This window comes from Hetaerina americana, unplaced genomic scaffold, assembly GCF_022747635.1.
Source record: "Hetaerina americana unplaced genomic scaffold, ioHetAmer1.1.p SCAF_9, whole genome shotgun sequence".
Classification (NCBI taxonomy): Eukaryota; Metazoa; Arthropoda; class Insecta; order Odonata; family Calopterygidae; genus Hetaerina; species Hetaerina americana.
The window spans coordinates 76,828,962-76,846,780 of NW_027287538.1; the positions used below are offsets into that span (position 1 = coordinate 76,828,962).

Consider the following 17,819-nt stretch of genomic DNA (forward strand, 5'->3'; position numbering starts at 1 on the left):
ATAATTCAGATAGTACAGCCGCGTCTTTCTTGTGGAGATATCCGTGTCGCTAAATTTATTTAGAGGGCCGAAGTGAGCGTAAATAAACTAATGTCATACGTCATTGTATCATTTTAATTTAATCATGTAGCACATAAAGACAAAAAACAAGATTTGAAAAAGCAGAACATGACTTATATCAGTGGAAAAATACAGGATACTTTCAGGGTTAATTTAGTATAGTCAATCTGACGGCGACATCGACCACATTTGTCTCGGCACTCAAGAATGCCCAGAAAATTCAACAATGCATAGTGGATATGATGGATAAAGCTTTTCAACTGTCCAAACATCTATCTTGGTTACAGTGTTCACTCTACTTGTAATACGACTACCTAATAACCTCATTTCTAAGTTCAAAAACACTTATGAGCACATAAGACTTCAAATCTTAGCAATGATATACAAAATAATTCAACTATAACTAATAGTACGAGAGATGACACTATGACATCATTTAACAATAAAGACTAGATAGTCACAACAGAACTAGGTACATCAATCTGAATGAGGCAATTGATTCCATAAATATGAATTTCCACAGAAAATTAAATATATTGCATTATTGAAGGGTATACATGCTTTCATTTTGATCCAAAAAATATTCAATAAATACAGATGTTTCCTTTTAGTCACTTCGTGCAGTGAGAATCCCAGCAATACTATATTGCATACCTACTCAATGTCATAGCATGAGGCATAAATGTTGTCGTCGCCACATTCTAATGGCAAGTCCACCATTTCCAGCATTCATTCACATCATACAAAAACTAAATTCAAATCCAGGAAGTGAGGACACTTTTCTTAAAATTACAAATACACACAATGTGAAGCATGCATTGCACAAGAAATAATATCAATAGATTCTCGACGACAATCAGAATGATAGGCACACAAATTTCATAGTTACCCGCTGAAACAAATAACAACAGGAAAAATGATTACACCATAACATAAAATTTCTTTGTAGCTAGTAACTAATGTACCCATAAGGGAATAGGAAAATTTATTTCAGAGGAATAAAAACATTAGCACTTTCACATAGCAGCAAGTTTTCCATTCAATTACGTTGTAGACAAACAAGTTTAAGTCAAATCCACAAATGCCATACCATTCTGAAATATTTGCACATTAAGTGTTACTACAAAAATCACCACAATAGAAATTAAATCTAACATACCATAATGATATGAGGTTAAAATGGCATCTTTAATTACGAGGAAGAATTAAAGCATTGATATGGGGACACCAAGAAAAACCCTGGAGACGCCAATCCACAAACGGTCATCCTCTCTTCCAGATGCTCTCTGCACCTTGCCAGAATGCCACTCCAATCTCACTCATTATTAAGTTGTGGGTTTCACCTGCTCCCCACCGACCCTTCCTCATCCCGCCTGCCTCCCTCCGACATCTCCCTCACTGAGGTTTTAAGTGTTTCTGTCGTCATTGACTCATCTGCTGGTTGAGCATTGGAATCTTTCTCCATTTCCATTAAATCAGTCACCCTTTCTCCTTCACGGCACGGCTGCTGCCCTAACGATTCGCCCAAATCAGCGGAATTGCCACCGCCACCCAATTCCATCGCCACCACTTTGGACACAGAGTCTTCCCTCGAGACAGACGCCATTTCACCAGGTGTGCTCTCTGCTGTCACCGAACCCACAGGCCTAAATGCAAAACCAATGCTGGAGTCGTCACGAACATCGGAGGTATCACCAGAACCAGCTGACGATGGAAAGACCCTTTTGGAAGAAGAAGAAGAGAAAGAGGAGATGTTTAGAGAGAGGGTCACACACACACACACACACATTGGGGATCACCAATAGGGGCTAAAAGAAGGCCATCCAAGGCTAAAAATGCCATGGTAACCACGTGTTTTCTAGATTTGCAATTCCTAGACTTTGACCCCATCTTAATAGATTTTTCTTCTCACTTAACTCCTGCCTGCAATAGAACTCCAAATGATAGTGCATACGATTTGAAAGTTAATAGCACAAGCATGCAGATGAAAAAAGAAAGTTCAATGATGAAAAACGTTTTGGGGCATCATTACTACTTAACTCAAATGTGTCAACATCACGAACAGCTGTCTATTTTGTGAAAAAGTAAGTTTCCTTTCAACATCTCCTTCAATTCCACGCCTGCATATATATGGAAATATAAATTTCAAAATATTAATATTCCAACTCTATTAAGTCATATGAATTTCATAGGAATGAAATGGATTTTGGGTCCAATAACAGCACTCCATGACACCTTGAAATTTAAATTGAGTAAATTTTCAAAATACACATAAGCATTCCCTCCTCTGCTGACAGTTCTAACCGCAAAGATAAGTAATATCTGGAATGATTTGGCAGAGAATCAATTAAAGGGCATTTGAATCACGATGGGTTTATCACTTTTTATAAAATTTTGCCATTAATTAATACATAAATTACAGCCGAGTAATGACTGCTGTCATACACCTCTGGAAAGACAGTCTCTGGGAGGTCATGTGCATATATCGTGAAATGCCAGCGGCTCAGATGACTTTTCCCCTCTCGGGAAGGGCGGAGGGATAGGAGGAGTGATGGCAGCATCTCACCTTGCGTTGGTGTTGGCCACCAGCAGTCCCAGGTTGGCCCTCTTGGCTGGCGGATAGAGGTGGTGCTCCCATGACCCCCCAGCCACCCCGACCATGGCTACAGGTGCATTCCCGCCCAGCGGAGATGACCTCTCCTCGCTCGCCTCCCCCAGCTCAAACTTTCGCTTCATTGGACCCAAGGAACTCGGGCGCATGGCAATGGGACTCAGGCTGCGTCTGAAAGGCCCACAGAAGAGCACCCCATGAATTAGGAACAGAGAGTTGAGAAGCAACATCACATAATATCAGCGGTTCAATTACCAAGTGCTCTCGTCCATCATTCAAAGAAATAAGAGCAGGAAATGTTCACACACCCCAAATGATGTGCTTTGCGGTTGGCATCGCAGTTACTAACGTACCTCCCTCACTCCTTATGAAAGGGATGATTGACTTAATGTGCAAACAGGTAAATGTGAATACATGCATTCAATTAAAAAGATAAAAGTGGAATTATTTAAAAATAACAGGATACAATTCAGACTGTGAACAGAAGTTAACCACAGTAACCCACATCCACAATTTAGGTAATCGAAATTTCTAAACATATTTAATGGTATCCCCACTGGAACAGTGGCACTAAAACAGGTATCCATCCCTCTCATCAATCACAGGGTTTAGCTTTTCTAAAAACCCTTCTGTTAAAAAAAACTGATAGTAAACCACCGAGTGAATGAGAAACCAAACCATATGGTAAGAGGAGGTTAGGTTTCCTGGTCCCTAATATTACGAAACACATAAACCAAACTTTATTGAACATCTAAGTCTCCTGGGATTGAATGAACTTCTGACCTGAAGATGTCGATTGCTCTACCGGTGAAACTGTTGTCCCAGAAATATGGACCAACACGGAGTAAACCCCACAGGACTTAGGTGTTTAAAATATGCACACCGCAGAAGCTTCACATGGAAGCAAAATTTTACTTCTCCTCGAGACACCCACACAAACATTGATGTAGTGTGGGTTTCTCGGAAACCCACACCGCTATTGGTTAACTCTCCCAAGCATACCAGACAATGTATGCAGCGTGGGTTTCTCAGAAACCAAGGCAAGACAATGTCCGCTACCATCTTCCCGATTCCCATTCCTTCCCGATTCCTCATCCTCTGGGCCCGTGGGTCGAGACACCAGAGATGGCCCCGCCTTGCCCCGCTCCCTCATCCCTACTCCCCGGTGCCTGAGCCCCATTGCTTAAAGGGTCAAGTAAAAGACGCAATAGCTGAATACGACTCCCTTTCTGTTGCTACATCCCCACCAATGATGTCACGGCCGCCAACCACGTGACATTACAGCCAAAATGCCATCCCTTTCAATAGAGGTGCTGCCTTATAGATAGCCGACTGCCACGTTGAAAAGAGCAAAGGAAGGAATCATTGCCATCAACATGAGATTCTCGTATGGATATGCACTCCTCCAGTCGCCACCACAACTGCAGGAATGAATTTGAAGAATGAATGGCCCCAAAGGTCACTGTTACTTATCTCCCAGCATTCATGAATTTAAGTTTGAATTGCTACCTCATGCACCCCGTTCACCAGATTTAATCCCCTCTGATTATTTTTCTTCGCAAACTTGAAAAAATGGCTCGGATTTCAAAGACTTTCCAACCGTGAAGAAGTGATGTCGGCAGTTAATGGCTATTTTTAGGAGCAAGACAGTTCTTATTGTAAAAAGGGTATCAAACTTATTGAACATTGCTGGAAAAAAGTATATAGAGCTGAAAGAAGATTATGTTGAAAAATAAATACATTTTTTCCCCAAAATTTTTGTTTTCTTTGTAGGGTCGGGTACTTCTGGGACCACCCTCAAACATATACATCCACTGATTCCCCTTTACCAAAAATCTTCTAATAAATAAGATTGCATCCCTTACAAAAATTCTTACATCAGCACATGCTTGCTGAGAATTTTTTGCTTTCACAAGGGCCAAGGACACTTGCTGTCACATTATGCCTACTTCCACTTCCAAAGTATCATAATTCTTATTTGTCTCCAAGGCAAACTCACTCTTTCCTATTAACCATTTGACCAGAGAACAGACTCATGTAATGTTATTACATTTCCTGCTCGTTTTTCGGCCCACACATGTTGCAGCATTGCAGTAAGCTAAACCTTAATCTAAGAGATGAAATGCCAAATCCACCAACAAATGCAAGAATTCCCACCAACTGTTTAGTTAACAGTACCCCAACATCAAAAGAGTGTTTCTTGACACTCAGCCGACTGCTAATTCAGAGCCAAGCATCGTGCATTGAGGATGAATACTATTCAACCAAAGACGCATTCGGTGCACTTGCCTCATCCGAGGGGAAAATAGAAATGTAACATAGGATTGCTTATTTACTCTTCATATGCATTTCAATAGACTTAAACTATGTCATATTATGAATTGATGCACCTACTAAGTTTTTAAAAATAAGCAAAAAGACTCATTTTAGTGAGATCAATTCCCAAGAGTCAAGCAGTTAGTAAGAAACATTTATTCTTCAGACAGTTTTCTTTGGGTAGAATCAAATATGTAAATATAACAGAAATATCCCGCAGCCAATTAACCTAGTACTCAAAACGAAATGTCATTCACGTCACAATAAGCAAAGGCTGTGATAGATAAAACCGCAGTTGACAGGGTAAACCTTAACATTCGTACTGCCAGACAGAAAAGAATTTCCACTTGATTGTACGAAAGTGCTAACACACAATTTGGACATGACTCACTGGTGACAAATGTAATGTCAATACACATTTGCACTCCCCAAAATTTCTACGGCAATAAGAATGCATTTGATTTTTCATTATTTTGTAGCACAGATTAAATGTTCAACCCGACATACAATTTTCTATTACATTCCTTAGAAACAGCATTGCAGTACAGAATGTTGACAAACCTATGCCACACCTAAGCAGTGAGTAGAACAAAGATGCTTCTACAATCCATTTCTTCAACTGCCGTATCTATTTTATCCTATCCTTGTATCGGACGCTACACTTATCAGTACTGAACTAAGAACAGAACCACGTCCACTCACGGGAAATTGTGCAAATGAATAACGCTGTTCCTAAACCTGTACTTTATGATGTTACAGTCGTATCTCTCTGACCCCCAGACGATTTCCACACATTCTACTACTGCAGTATTTAAATTAGGTGTTCATTATGATTGAAACCCAGCCCCTGAAGATCCCTACAGACTTCTCCCTGCAGTAATACCTTCTTCCTAAACCATAGTCCCCTTATTCACTAACATCTCTCCCTTCATCCACAACTGCATTCCAATCCCACATCACTATCAAATGTTTCCTTCAACATGCACAATTATTCCTTCTTTTGTTAGCATGCCCGGCCTATTTCTTCCTCCCTATGGCTACTTGTTGGCATGTAGACCCGATAAATGACCAAATCGGCTAGTTCAAATTTCACCACTAAAGTGAAGACATACATATATATTCTTTAATTTCAAAGTTAATCAAATAGAATTCAAATAAAATTAACAATTAAAAATGTTGAACAAAGTTTAAAGGGCATAATCTTCAAAATCCAAAAGAGGATTATACGCATTATGAGCAATGCTCCTTGCGATGCACCATGTAAACCTCTCTTCAAAAGACTTGGTTTATTACCAGTACCTTGCATATATATATTTAATGTCATCTTACATGCAAAGGGTAATATTTCCCATTACAAGTCCAACCACAATTACCATAGTCACTACACAAGGACCTGCAATGACCTGCACCAACCATTTGTCAGGACATACAATACTGCCCATGGGCCCAAAGCAATGGGCTTAAGGTTATTCAATAAACTTCCCCATGAAATCAAATATGAAACAAAAGTACCTGTTTTCAAGAAAAAGCTGTTTAACCTTTTAAAAAATAATATGTTCTATTCTGTAAATGAATACCTTGAATTGTCGCAATGCATCAATTCCGGCTTAAACAATTGATATGTAATTATACTAGTGTATTGGTATGTATATATATATATATATATATTTATATATTGTATCTCTTCTATTGTGAAATTGTGAAAATTATATTTGACGTGTCCTATATTTGTGTATGTATGAATATGCAACAAATCTCCGGACAAATAAATGTATTATTATTATTATTATTATTATTGACTGTCTTCGTCAAATGTATTGAATATCTCTTCCTTTCTTAAAATACTTCTAATACGTATAATTAACAGTCACATAACATAAAAGAGAAGTCTGTTAAGTAAATAATCTAAAAAAAACTGTAAATTAAATGGAGAAGCTATTCATCAGGTACCAATGTAGTAATGATTTTACAGCTATATCAACACAAGTTTTAAGTTTGGAAAGGGCTTATTAAATTAGCTATCTCAGTCATATTCTTCCATGAATATCATAATGGAGAGGTCGCAGGCATTTGGGAGATACTCTGAATGTATTCTCCTGTGAATGAAACAGTACTGCAACAAATGTGTTTTAAATGAATTGGGAGGCGTCTGCATGAGGAATCTTTTCTCATATTTAGAATAGAAGTTAAGGAAACGACGGAAGGAAAATAAACTTGCATTTAAATACCATATGCTGGATGTAAAAGCAAAAGCTGCACTGAAATGAGAGTAAAATAGATCATGCACAACAGAGGTCTCGAGATGATGGTATACTAGGTAAGTCAAAAGTACCATGAAATTGATGGAGAGGGCCATAATGTGCTGGGTGGGTGAAGGGCAGTGGGTGCCACGCACGAAGAGTATCATCGGAGGCAGCCACCACAAGCGCTTACCTGGTCGCGAACGCCTTTCTCGTGGGACTAGGAGATGCCATGGCGTGGCTCCCTGGGGAGAAGCACTGCCGACCCGAGAATCCAGGCCTGGTGGGGGAGGGGAAGCTGGAGGAGGAGGGGGAGGCGAGAGGGGGGCAGCACGAGGCGGAGGGCGGGGGTGGGGGCGTGGAGGAGGGCGATGAGGAGGAGAGGGAGAGGTGGGAGAAGGGGGAGGAGGCCGAGAAGAGGGAGCCACACAGCAGCGAGGGGGGCAGGTGGACGTGAAGCGGGTCCAGCAGCCCACGGGCCTTCCCGCCGCTACCCTCAACCCCCACCTGCAAACGACACGGACACCATATCAAGAACGTTTGCCACGACACGGCTCTTCCCAGTCAACTCACCGTTCATACAAAGTGATGGCAGAGCACAGAAAAACAAACATAAAATTAGGAGAGATGATTCATTTGAGTATTTTGAATTACCATTTGGATAAATCTAAGGAAAGCCATTCGAAACTGAAACAATGTCAGAGAAATAGAAACAAATTTAAGCCATGGCAAATGCACCTCTATTATTACCTATCTATCTATCCTGAGATGCGATGCACGGCACAAGTCGTACACCAAAGAAAGCTCCGGGGAAGGAAAAACAATTAATTTACATAAACAGCAGACGAGACCTTTTCACGGATTCAAAGGTAAAATGCACCAGTCAAAAGATGCAAATTTTTCCCGGAGCACAAACAAGAAAACGCATGGGCAGGGATTGCATGAGGGGGGAGATGATGGTGGCCCCCGCCACGAGGAATGCATTGCCTTTCGAAAGAGAGCACAATCCATTTTTGTTTTTTGCTGCCATGACACAAGGCCTGCCTTTGGATGTGACTTTATTATCAATACTATAAAGTTTTCCTTACTAAAATGTTTCATTATCACAATTATCAAGCAAGCTGCTAGAACTATTCTCAAAAACTTTTTTAACTTCAAGGCCTCGGATCCCAATCCATCCACAATCAAGATCAAAGTCCTTTTAATTTTAGGACAAAAGTGAAATCCCAATAGTCCCCATTGACGTTCAGCTGTAAAGATCAAGCCATTCAACTCAAAATCATTTCTTTCCTCAGAATATTGACAACCATTAACAAAGCATTGTTTATTACCAATCAGATCTCCCAAAGTTACATCTGTTTACGACTCTTGTGGCCCATAAGTAATCATCCTGGACCTTTAGCTGGCAACAACACTCAACAAAACACTTTCTTCTCATTCACATATTCTGATGGAGAATTATCCATGCTCAGTTCTGATAGCTTATAAAGGAAGTGGTTGCAGATGGATTTGAGAAGTGGGCCACAGTCCACAGTATTACCAGATGAAATGCATCCATGAACATAAAAGACTGCACTGACCCAGATGACCCGTGAGTGAAGCCCAATGAAACATTTCACTAACAGACCACTATTTGAGCAGACATCCACCAAAACATGCCACGTGCTTTTGAGCAGTGGAGGTCAACACGTCTGTCAATTGGGGTCATCAACTAAGGTTGAAGAGAGGAAATTAAAAAGTTTTATTTAAAACATTGTAATTTCCTCTTATAAAACCAAAATCACCACATATCATACTGGACTTCCACTGTACTTTTTTTGGTCTTTTGCCAATGGAATAATCATGACGGTCCTTTCAATAGAATACCAAATTGAAAAGAAAGGAAATTAGGATTAGCATTTGAGATCAGATGGAGATTCTCGGGGGGATGCTCACTAAAGTTCATATTGTGCATGTCTCGTCGGTTTGCATTTTAACCTGGCCAAAGGCATCAAGGAACTTGAGTGGGGGGAGAGTTGCGAGCTGGTGAGTGTGAATTTGGGGGGGGGAAGACGAGGATTAGATGCCGAAAGCAGTGATTGATTGATTGCTGGTTGAGGATTCATATCTGGCACCTGAGGGGGAATCACTCTTGTCGGTCATTGTAAACTCACCTCAAAAATTCCAAAAAACTGCAGGAGATACCGCAACAGTAACTTTTAACAAAGTCATCTGCTAAATGGGCATTACAATGAAACAATTTCAGAGTGTAAAAACCATAATCTCGGAGTGTAAGAGGATGCCTCCATCGCTTAACTGGCTAAAGCACTCAGTCGGGTGTTGAGGGATCTGGGTTTGAATCCCAGTAAAGGCGAATGAGTTTTACACTCTGAAATTGTTGCATTGCAACATCTCAACAAGTTTGTCCCCTCAGGATAAGAGGGGGGGGGGGAAAGAACCTCCCGACTTTCAACTGTTCCCATCAGGATAGGCACATCACATCTCCCCTCCAATTGAGCCACAACCACCCCGCCTCATATTAAATGTGTGCTTGACTTGTGGCCCGCCCTTTCAGCGGGCCAGTGACCATCAACCAGAACACACCATGAGAATCCATCCTTGCAACAAAAACTCATGTCATCACGACTCATACTTGTTAACAAAATTAGAGACAACTGGTGCAATGCATTTCATTGGAATACCATTAAAATTTTCTGCAACATTCATTTTTAATGCTGCAAGATGATAACAAGTTGAAAAATACGGACAAGCATAGTTTCCACTAAATTAGACTGACAGTGCATTCGATTGCACAATGAACATTGAGAGCTCAAGAGTGGCCGTCAATGAGGCCAGGATGAGGGACGAAGAGAGAGAGAGCTTTGAGTGCATGAATGAGACCGTTCTTACCCTGGGTTGGATGGTCAGTGCAGAGGAGGCTCCGGGGGCAGAGGAAGGGGAGAGGGGCATGTGGGGCGGCGTGGAGGAGGGCGGGTGCAGCGGGTGCCCGGGAGAGAAGGTGGTGCCGGCGCTGGTGGTGTTGGGGGGCGAGGCTGAGTTGCTGGAGGGCGAGGGGGTCAGCAGGGTCAGGTCCTCCCACGACCGAGAGATCTGCATGGCGGAGTTGAGTTCCCGCTCGTGGGCCGCCTCCCTCACCCGCACCCCGGCCACGTCCACCAGCAGACGGCCCTCCTGCCGAAGCTGGGTGACGCGGGGCGCCAGGCCCCTCGGGGGCGGCGGTGTCGGCGGGGGCGACGACGGGTCCGGTGGGGAGTCGCTACCCGACGAGGTGCCGCTGCTGACCCGGCTCCCATTCCCGGTGGCAGCGATCAGGGGGCTTTGCTGCGGAGGGGGCAGAGAGAAGGTAAAATCGAGAGTGTGGTCGTTTGGCCGATTGAGTTGACTCCTCGAGTGCTATTATCACCGAGTCCACCTGAGAATGTTAAAAGTCACTGGTAATTACCAAGAGTGGGCTGAAACTGGCGCTAAACCTTCTGGTACGCGGCTGTTCTCTTGAAAATACATTAAATGCAAATGAGTCCCTGTAAATAAGTTTAGAAAAATGGTGATTATGCATGGAAAAACATTGTCGATGGACATAAAACTAGAACACTCACCACAACAAAATTGAATTATCAGGTGTGAGAATCATTGAATATATCAGGTGTGAGATGTAATTTTGCTTTGTAAACAATATGAAAAGTGTGCGCGGTACATAAAATGAATACACTGTAAATAAGAATCCACAAAATTATGCTTTGGCATCAGTTTCGATGCCATTCATACCTTGACGCCGTGCTAGTCGTTGAAGTGGCAGTGGACATCGTTGTGTTCAATTCATTAATCATTGGAGCACTATTACAACGCTTCAGGTTTGCACTGGCGCTAGAAATGGGAGAATCTACGTCCATGGTATACTGGCAATCATTGGACATTATTTGATCCAGTCCCAATTCGAGAAATTAGTTTTCTCATGAATTTTTTTTCCGGTGATTACATGGCACATAACTACAGCCTTCAAGCTATACAAACTAAACCACCATGCACAGTATACAAATACCTTTTTGAGATACGAAGCTCGGTGGTTACATTAAAATAATCTCGCAAAAAACTTCAAAATTGAAAGAAGCCAACAGAAAATACAATTTTACTATCCTCCATGTTTTGGTAACCCCTTACTTATTCCATCACCACGCACGGCGATGCCATAATACCTCCATCTCCATTTTAAGCCGATGAAGGTTAACAAGTACACATTTACTAACAGGTGCTCGACTATTCGGTCTGTCATACATGAAATCCCATCGCTCTTGAATGATCGTCGACAACCATATTCTGCACACCACCCACAGTCATAACTACAACGAACGAACTAGCGCTTATAATTTACGATGGCCTTCACCCAATATCTTACCCATTTTACAAAATATGATAAAAATTTTGAGCTTATTCGTTAAAACTACCAATGATTTAGGGAGTATATCAAAATTATATGGAAATAACGACATTGAACACAAAAAGTTGATAATATGACGGATAGATGTCACACTTGTACAAGCGGAGCACAACGTTAACGGCTAAATTGGTAACTAGCTGCACACTGGCGTATGGCCTATTTTTAAAATTTGAGTCATATGTAAGGGTTCGAATACCACAAAAAGTTTATAATTCGAGGTTATACTGCACACATATTTTTCACAATATTCACGAGAAACAATTAATATAATTTTGATTGAAGATTTTTTTATGACGATTGACAATATTTTTCTTGCTTTGAAAAGCAATCATTCAAAGCCGCAGATTTCCTTGAAAATCCTACTCGGTATAAATTTGCAGCTTTTCGCCGAGTGTCACCGTGGGAGAATATCAGAGAATGTTTTATTTCAAGGAAAGTTCGTGAGGTCTTCTTTTGGTAATTTGAAATATGCACCTCTTCTGGTGCTTTGCAGTTGTGAAATGTAAACCACCTTCCATCGGGAGACTAATGATGCAGGAATACTTTAGCAGTCATTGCAACACCGCGACTGCGCTCAAATTAAATATATTTTAAATTATTTATGCGTGCATTTGGGCGTCAAGTTTTCCAACATACCTTGTTAACACTTGAGGCCCATTGATTTTGTTGCTGCATTGGGAATTATAGCATTATTTGAATCTTTTTTTGTATTTTCACGATCTAGTGCTTAAATTGATGTTTCATATATTTTTTTAATCTGTTACATCACACATCGGTAAAAGTGCAAAAAGAACCTTGATGTGCGTGCAAAACTGAAAAACGTAAATACTAACACAGTTATTGACATGCTTCCCTGATGGCCTCTCAAGATTCTACCTCAAAAGAGAAGACACTCTGAAGCAGAGCAAGAACTTATAATTAAATAAGCCAATATTTAAATTAAACGTTGCGTCATCTTCGTTTTGCACCTCAGCCTTTCTACTACTATGGTTATGTTATATTCACCAAAAAACAATTTTATATTCAATTGATCAGGCTATATTTTAACAACCAATTTCTCTTCTGGTTAGTGAATCAACATTTAAAATGATTTTAGGGAATTGATTTCTCTGGGGCAATAATCGATTTTTGTAATGTCCACAGAAAATTATTTATTTCTGAATAAATGAGACCAAGAAGACTTGAGTATGTGGTTGCTTCACTACTTAAGGCTTTAATAATGGGAGTGACAAAAGAATTGTGTTATTCCAATGACTACTTTGTTGGATATTTTTGATGTCATGCAAGAGATCTCTTACTATATCACCATCTATCTATGTTGTTTGAATATTTACGATGGCTTGGGATACATTAGAACTCTGTAATCAAATTGCCCACAAGATCGTCCAGATGAAGGGATGGCGAGATAGTATCGTATTGAGCGTATGAGTAATTCTGTTTCTAACCCTGGATGTCGGGTTCTCCTAGGTCAGGTGAATAATCTACTCAAACCTCACACACTAAGTACCTGTTAGATGATGACTTTTCCTTCCAAGTGTAATGTCAAAGTTATCCATAAAAAATTTTTATTTGGATTACAGTTGTATTTTGTCATTCCTCTCATTAAGGTTTAAATAGTGGACCAACCACACAATCTAGTCATTTAAGTCTTATTTAGTTGGAGAGAAAGACTTTCCCATGGACATTTCAAAATTCAATTTATTATGAAACTAAGATGAAAGGACATTCTTCATTGAAATCCCCCCTCCCATAAATACTTGAACCCTATGTAAAAATCCCAAAGTCCACTTGCCGGGAGGCTAACCAATGCAATATTACTGTGTTGAAGTAAGGTCCCAAATAGAGTAATTTTGTATGCCACTCTCTGGAGGAATATTATACATTAATTTTTACATGAATTTTAAATTATGTAAAGTTAGTATTCAAATAAACAACAATACAATGAGAAGTATGCAATGAAATAGGCAATAACTAAAAATAAACACTCAGATTCCCTGTTTAAATTACCACCAGGTACATAATTTACCCTGAATCCCGGACTACTCAGATACACAATAGAAGGAGATCAATGGCAGACACAAATTATGACATAATAGTCATGAGCATAGCTGCAATATCAACTAGGCAACGTTCCTTTCCACATAAATGCATCATGCAGCCTTTTACACAATTCAAGCATAAAAAATCATCATTAAGGAAGCAGAACTGTTCTAATGTTGCAAACTAATCGGGATGGTGAACATTCAGAGTTACTTGGGGATTGTCCCGCCAGCACAGGTGGTGTTTCGGTGCATTCTGGTCTCTGCCTGCTTGTGGGCCTTGCATGACCACTCCTCTTGACCCATAAACTGGTTTCCCATGTCATTCCCGTGACTTACTACAATCTTTGCTGTGTGAGCATCATTGTTCATTGGAGCCATTACAGGAGGAGGGAAATGAATGACGCCATCACCTTGATATTTTTGATTCCATTTCTACCCAATAAATCTTGAGCCCTGCCCCTCGCACACCTCCCGCCTGCTCCCTCGGGGACATTGCCACTCTCGCTATGCTGCCTTCTTCTACCCTCTTTGAGCTTCTCCACCTCCCTCCCCACCCCCACTTCCTATTTCTCCCTTCTTACATCCATTTCACTTTTCCCATCCATCTCCACTTTCCATCCCACGTGTCAGAAACCTCCCAACTATGTATGCTTATCCTCTTGTCCCAATGGCTGAGTTTAAACACAGATTTAGGTCGTGAAAAGGGATGAATAATCAACTTAAGTGGGAAACTAATGGTGCGAGAGCATGGATATGGGAGATGTAGTGGAGGGCTATGGAGAGTCTACGGAGGAACTAGTACTCCCAGGAAGTAAGAAGGGCAAATTTGTGCAAACAATCAAAGATTTAGTGAGGCAAATCATATGCTGAACCATACAAGATCAAAGAGTGACGGAAAGAATATATTTGGAGATGCTAAACACAATGATGGGGGTCCGACCGGACGGCTTGGTAGAGGGGTCCCCCACCACTCAGGTGCGCTTACTTCAGTCACCTCCAGGCATGGGTTGAGACAGGGGGTGGATTTTTGTGACGTGTGGTTGTTTGTGGTGTCGTCTGCGCCAGCATGGAGTGCACCATCAAGCAACGCTAAGCTGTGAAGTTAAGCGTTAAACTCAGGAAATCCACGTCGGAGACCCTTAACTCTTTAAACAGGCTTACTGGGATGATGCCTTAAGCTGGACAAGAGTTTTTGAGTGGCCCAAAATGTGAAAGGAAGACCGGGAGCTCATCGAAGACGAGCGCCGCAGCGGACACCCGACGACCGCTCGAACCGATGCTCAGGTGACCAAAGTGAAAAAAGTTTTGGACTCTTACGGGCGTTTAACCATCCATCGCCTTTACCAGTGAGGAGACCGGCCTTACAGTCGGAACCATCCACGCGATTGTAACAGAGGATCTTGCGATGAGGAAATTGTGCGCGAAGCTGGTACTGAAAGTCTTGAGCAAGGAACAAAAACTGTCCAAACAAAAAAAGATGAAGATGTTCTCGACAACAGTATTACCTCAAAGGATAGCTCAAAAGGAGCTCAAAGGATATCGGTTTGACTCCATCGAGGCGGTTCAAGCGGCGACGACAAAGGCTCTGAACAGGATTCCAGAAACCGACTTCCAGCGGGCTTTAGAAGAGTGGCAGATGTGGCGAACTAAGTGTGTTGATGTAATTGTAATGATAACTGCAATAAATTTTGATTTTTAGAACTAGTCTAGATACTTATTGTACGGACCCTGTATGTTAAATATATTATGCTGGCATGTTCGGGCATAATATAATAATACACCAAATTCATTTTGAAAAATGTTAAAATCATATTTAATGCTATCAAGAGAAATAGTAAAATGTGTAATCTAGCACAGCATAAATTATTGAATGACATAAAGAAAGTAATAAAAAAAAACATCAACCAAATAAAGCTGGTTTGCAAGCAGCCAGAGATATACCATATTCTCGAAACCAAACACATACAATATAAACCCATATAATGCAAATTCAAATGAGTTGGCAACCATTTGTACTAATGGATGCTGACATTATAAAATGAGTAATAATTTGAAGGGAGAAGAAAGAGATAGACGTAGAATGAATGAGAATATGACATAGATGACAATAGCTTAAGACAAGGTATACTTAATGGGGAGATACAAGAAAGGGCATTAAGGGAGTTGAATCAAGTAAGGCTGTGTGGGTAGTCAACATTCCTGTGGAACTAATCAAAGGTTTAGGAAAATGTGAAAGGAAGAGTTTTTATACACTAATTTGTAGCATTTATATGGGAGGGCAATGGCTGGAAGATTTTGCTAGATTAGTTACTATTCAAGAAAAGGTTAGGCAGACATATGTGATGACTATAGAAAATAAGTTTTGAATTTATGAACCATAAGTTGGAAGACCTTTTCATTCAGTACTGAAATTCATTCCATAAAAGGGAAAAGCAGCCCTATGTCAGGACCTAAGGAACAATGAGTTTAATTTCTCATGCAGTGGCGCCAGTACGTAGGGTCATCAGCAAAGGGATGGAGATGGAGGGAAGATGATTACTTAGGGTATGATCAGTTTGGATTCTTAAAATAGAGAAGTGCACATGATGCCATAGCAGTAATAATATTAACAATAATTTATACGCCCAGTGATCCGCTTTCCAGATGTAAGCCAAGTCATACACAAGCAAAGAAAAATAGCAAAGACATTAGCATGTAGACTTACGTACACAGATTTATATACAGTTTCATTGCTCCATGAATTCCTGAACGTTATGGAAGCATTTATTCGGAAGGAGAGCTCTTACCTTGCCTACAAAAACAGGTGTGCTCATGGGAACTTTTAGCACTAATGGCAGTTTATTATACATAAACAAAACCCAGAACCTTAGGACCCATGGAGGTTTTCTTAGGATGGACATGTGGGACATGCAGTTCCTTCTGTGGTCTCATACTATAACTATGTGCACTGGAATATGCTGAATATTCCTTCGGGTTAGATTTTGCGTACATCAAACACTTAGGTATGTATATACACACATGGTGTGTTTAAATGCTTAATTTTTCAAACAAGGGAGACAGGGTGACATGATAGGCTTCATGAGTTATTAAAGGAACAGCTATCATTTGTATTCTATATATGTTGACAGGTTGGAGTGATGATCCACAAACAAGTATGCTATAGAAAAGGTGAGAATCCATTGAACCATTATATACGAAAGTACCAAGATATTTAAAGACACAGATGATCTAATGGTCCTGATAAGATAGCATACAGAACTCAACTGGGTAGAGAACTGTAGAGATAGGAATGAAAGTAGGAGGGGAATGCCTGCCAAAAATCAGGTAGATTTGTTGATGATCAACCTTTTGTCAGCTTGCCAGCCAACAATCACAGTTGATTGCAATCAAAGATCAATGCGATAGCCATGGGATGAGGCACCATGCAAAAAAAAACGAAGGTGATGAGGTTTATGAGAAACCGCAAAGCTTTAAATGTCACCACGTGGGCCTGCAGTGGATAACTCAACGTACATATTAGTTTGATGCAGGAGCTGAGCTAATATTCTGAGCTCAACTGGATATCGCCAGGGTCCAAAGACAACTGCAAATCAGTACATTAAATCCCATTACTGTAACAATAATATGAGGAAATCAAAATGCTTAAAATTGTGGGAAAGATAATATTTTAAGAATTTCAACTTTAACAACTTGACAATGGTTTTATACATTTTTGCATTCATTTGAACAACTGTGTTCATTGTTCATGACGTCATGCTGCATTTACCTGCTGAGTAACAAGCTCCAAAGTAGTACAATTAACAATTTCAGAGGATAAGAATCATATGCCATGACCGGGATTCGAACTCGGATCCCTCGACGTTTGGCCATGTGCTTCAGCCAGTTTATTTGCTACCGAGGTGTCCTCTTACACTCCGAAATTTTGACCTGCATTGACCAGGTTCAAATAAGAGTCGAGGAGAATGATTTTTTAACTCTGAAATCGTTGCCTTGTAACGCACATTTTGTAAGTGGATGACTCCGTGAAAACACTGTCGCGACATCCACGGCAGTATTTTTATCTGTTCAAGCAAGCGATCAACTTTATGGCACGCACCAAAGATTCTTGGGCAAGT

General features: G+C 40.6%; 1 protein-coding gene across 1 annotated transcript; it reads right to left on the minus strand.

The window, feature by feature from the left end:
• Positions 1–96: 96 nt before the first annotated feature.
• On the minus strand, positions 97–11,706 carry LOC139698887 (uncharacterized). The gene is made up of 6 exons (XM_071597840.1): positions 10,993–11,706; positions 10,670–10,748; positions 10,117–10,548; positions 7,421–7,734; positions 2,627–2,842; positions 97–1,781 (listed from the first exon to the last, which is right to left on the minus strand). The coding sequence occupies exons 1-6, from the start codon at positions 11,139–11,141 to the stop codon at positions 1,400–1,402; spliced, it is 1,572 nt and encodes a 523-aa protein (XP_071453941.1). The 5' UTR covers positions 11,142–11,706; the 3' UTR covers positions 97–1,399.
• Between the last annotated feature and the right edge of the window lie 6,113 nt (positions 11,707–17,819).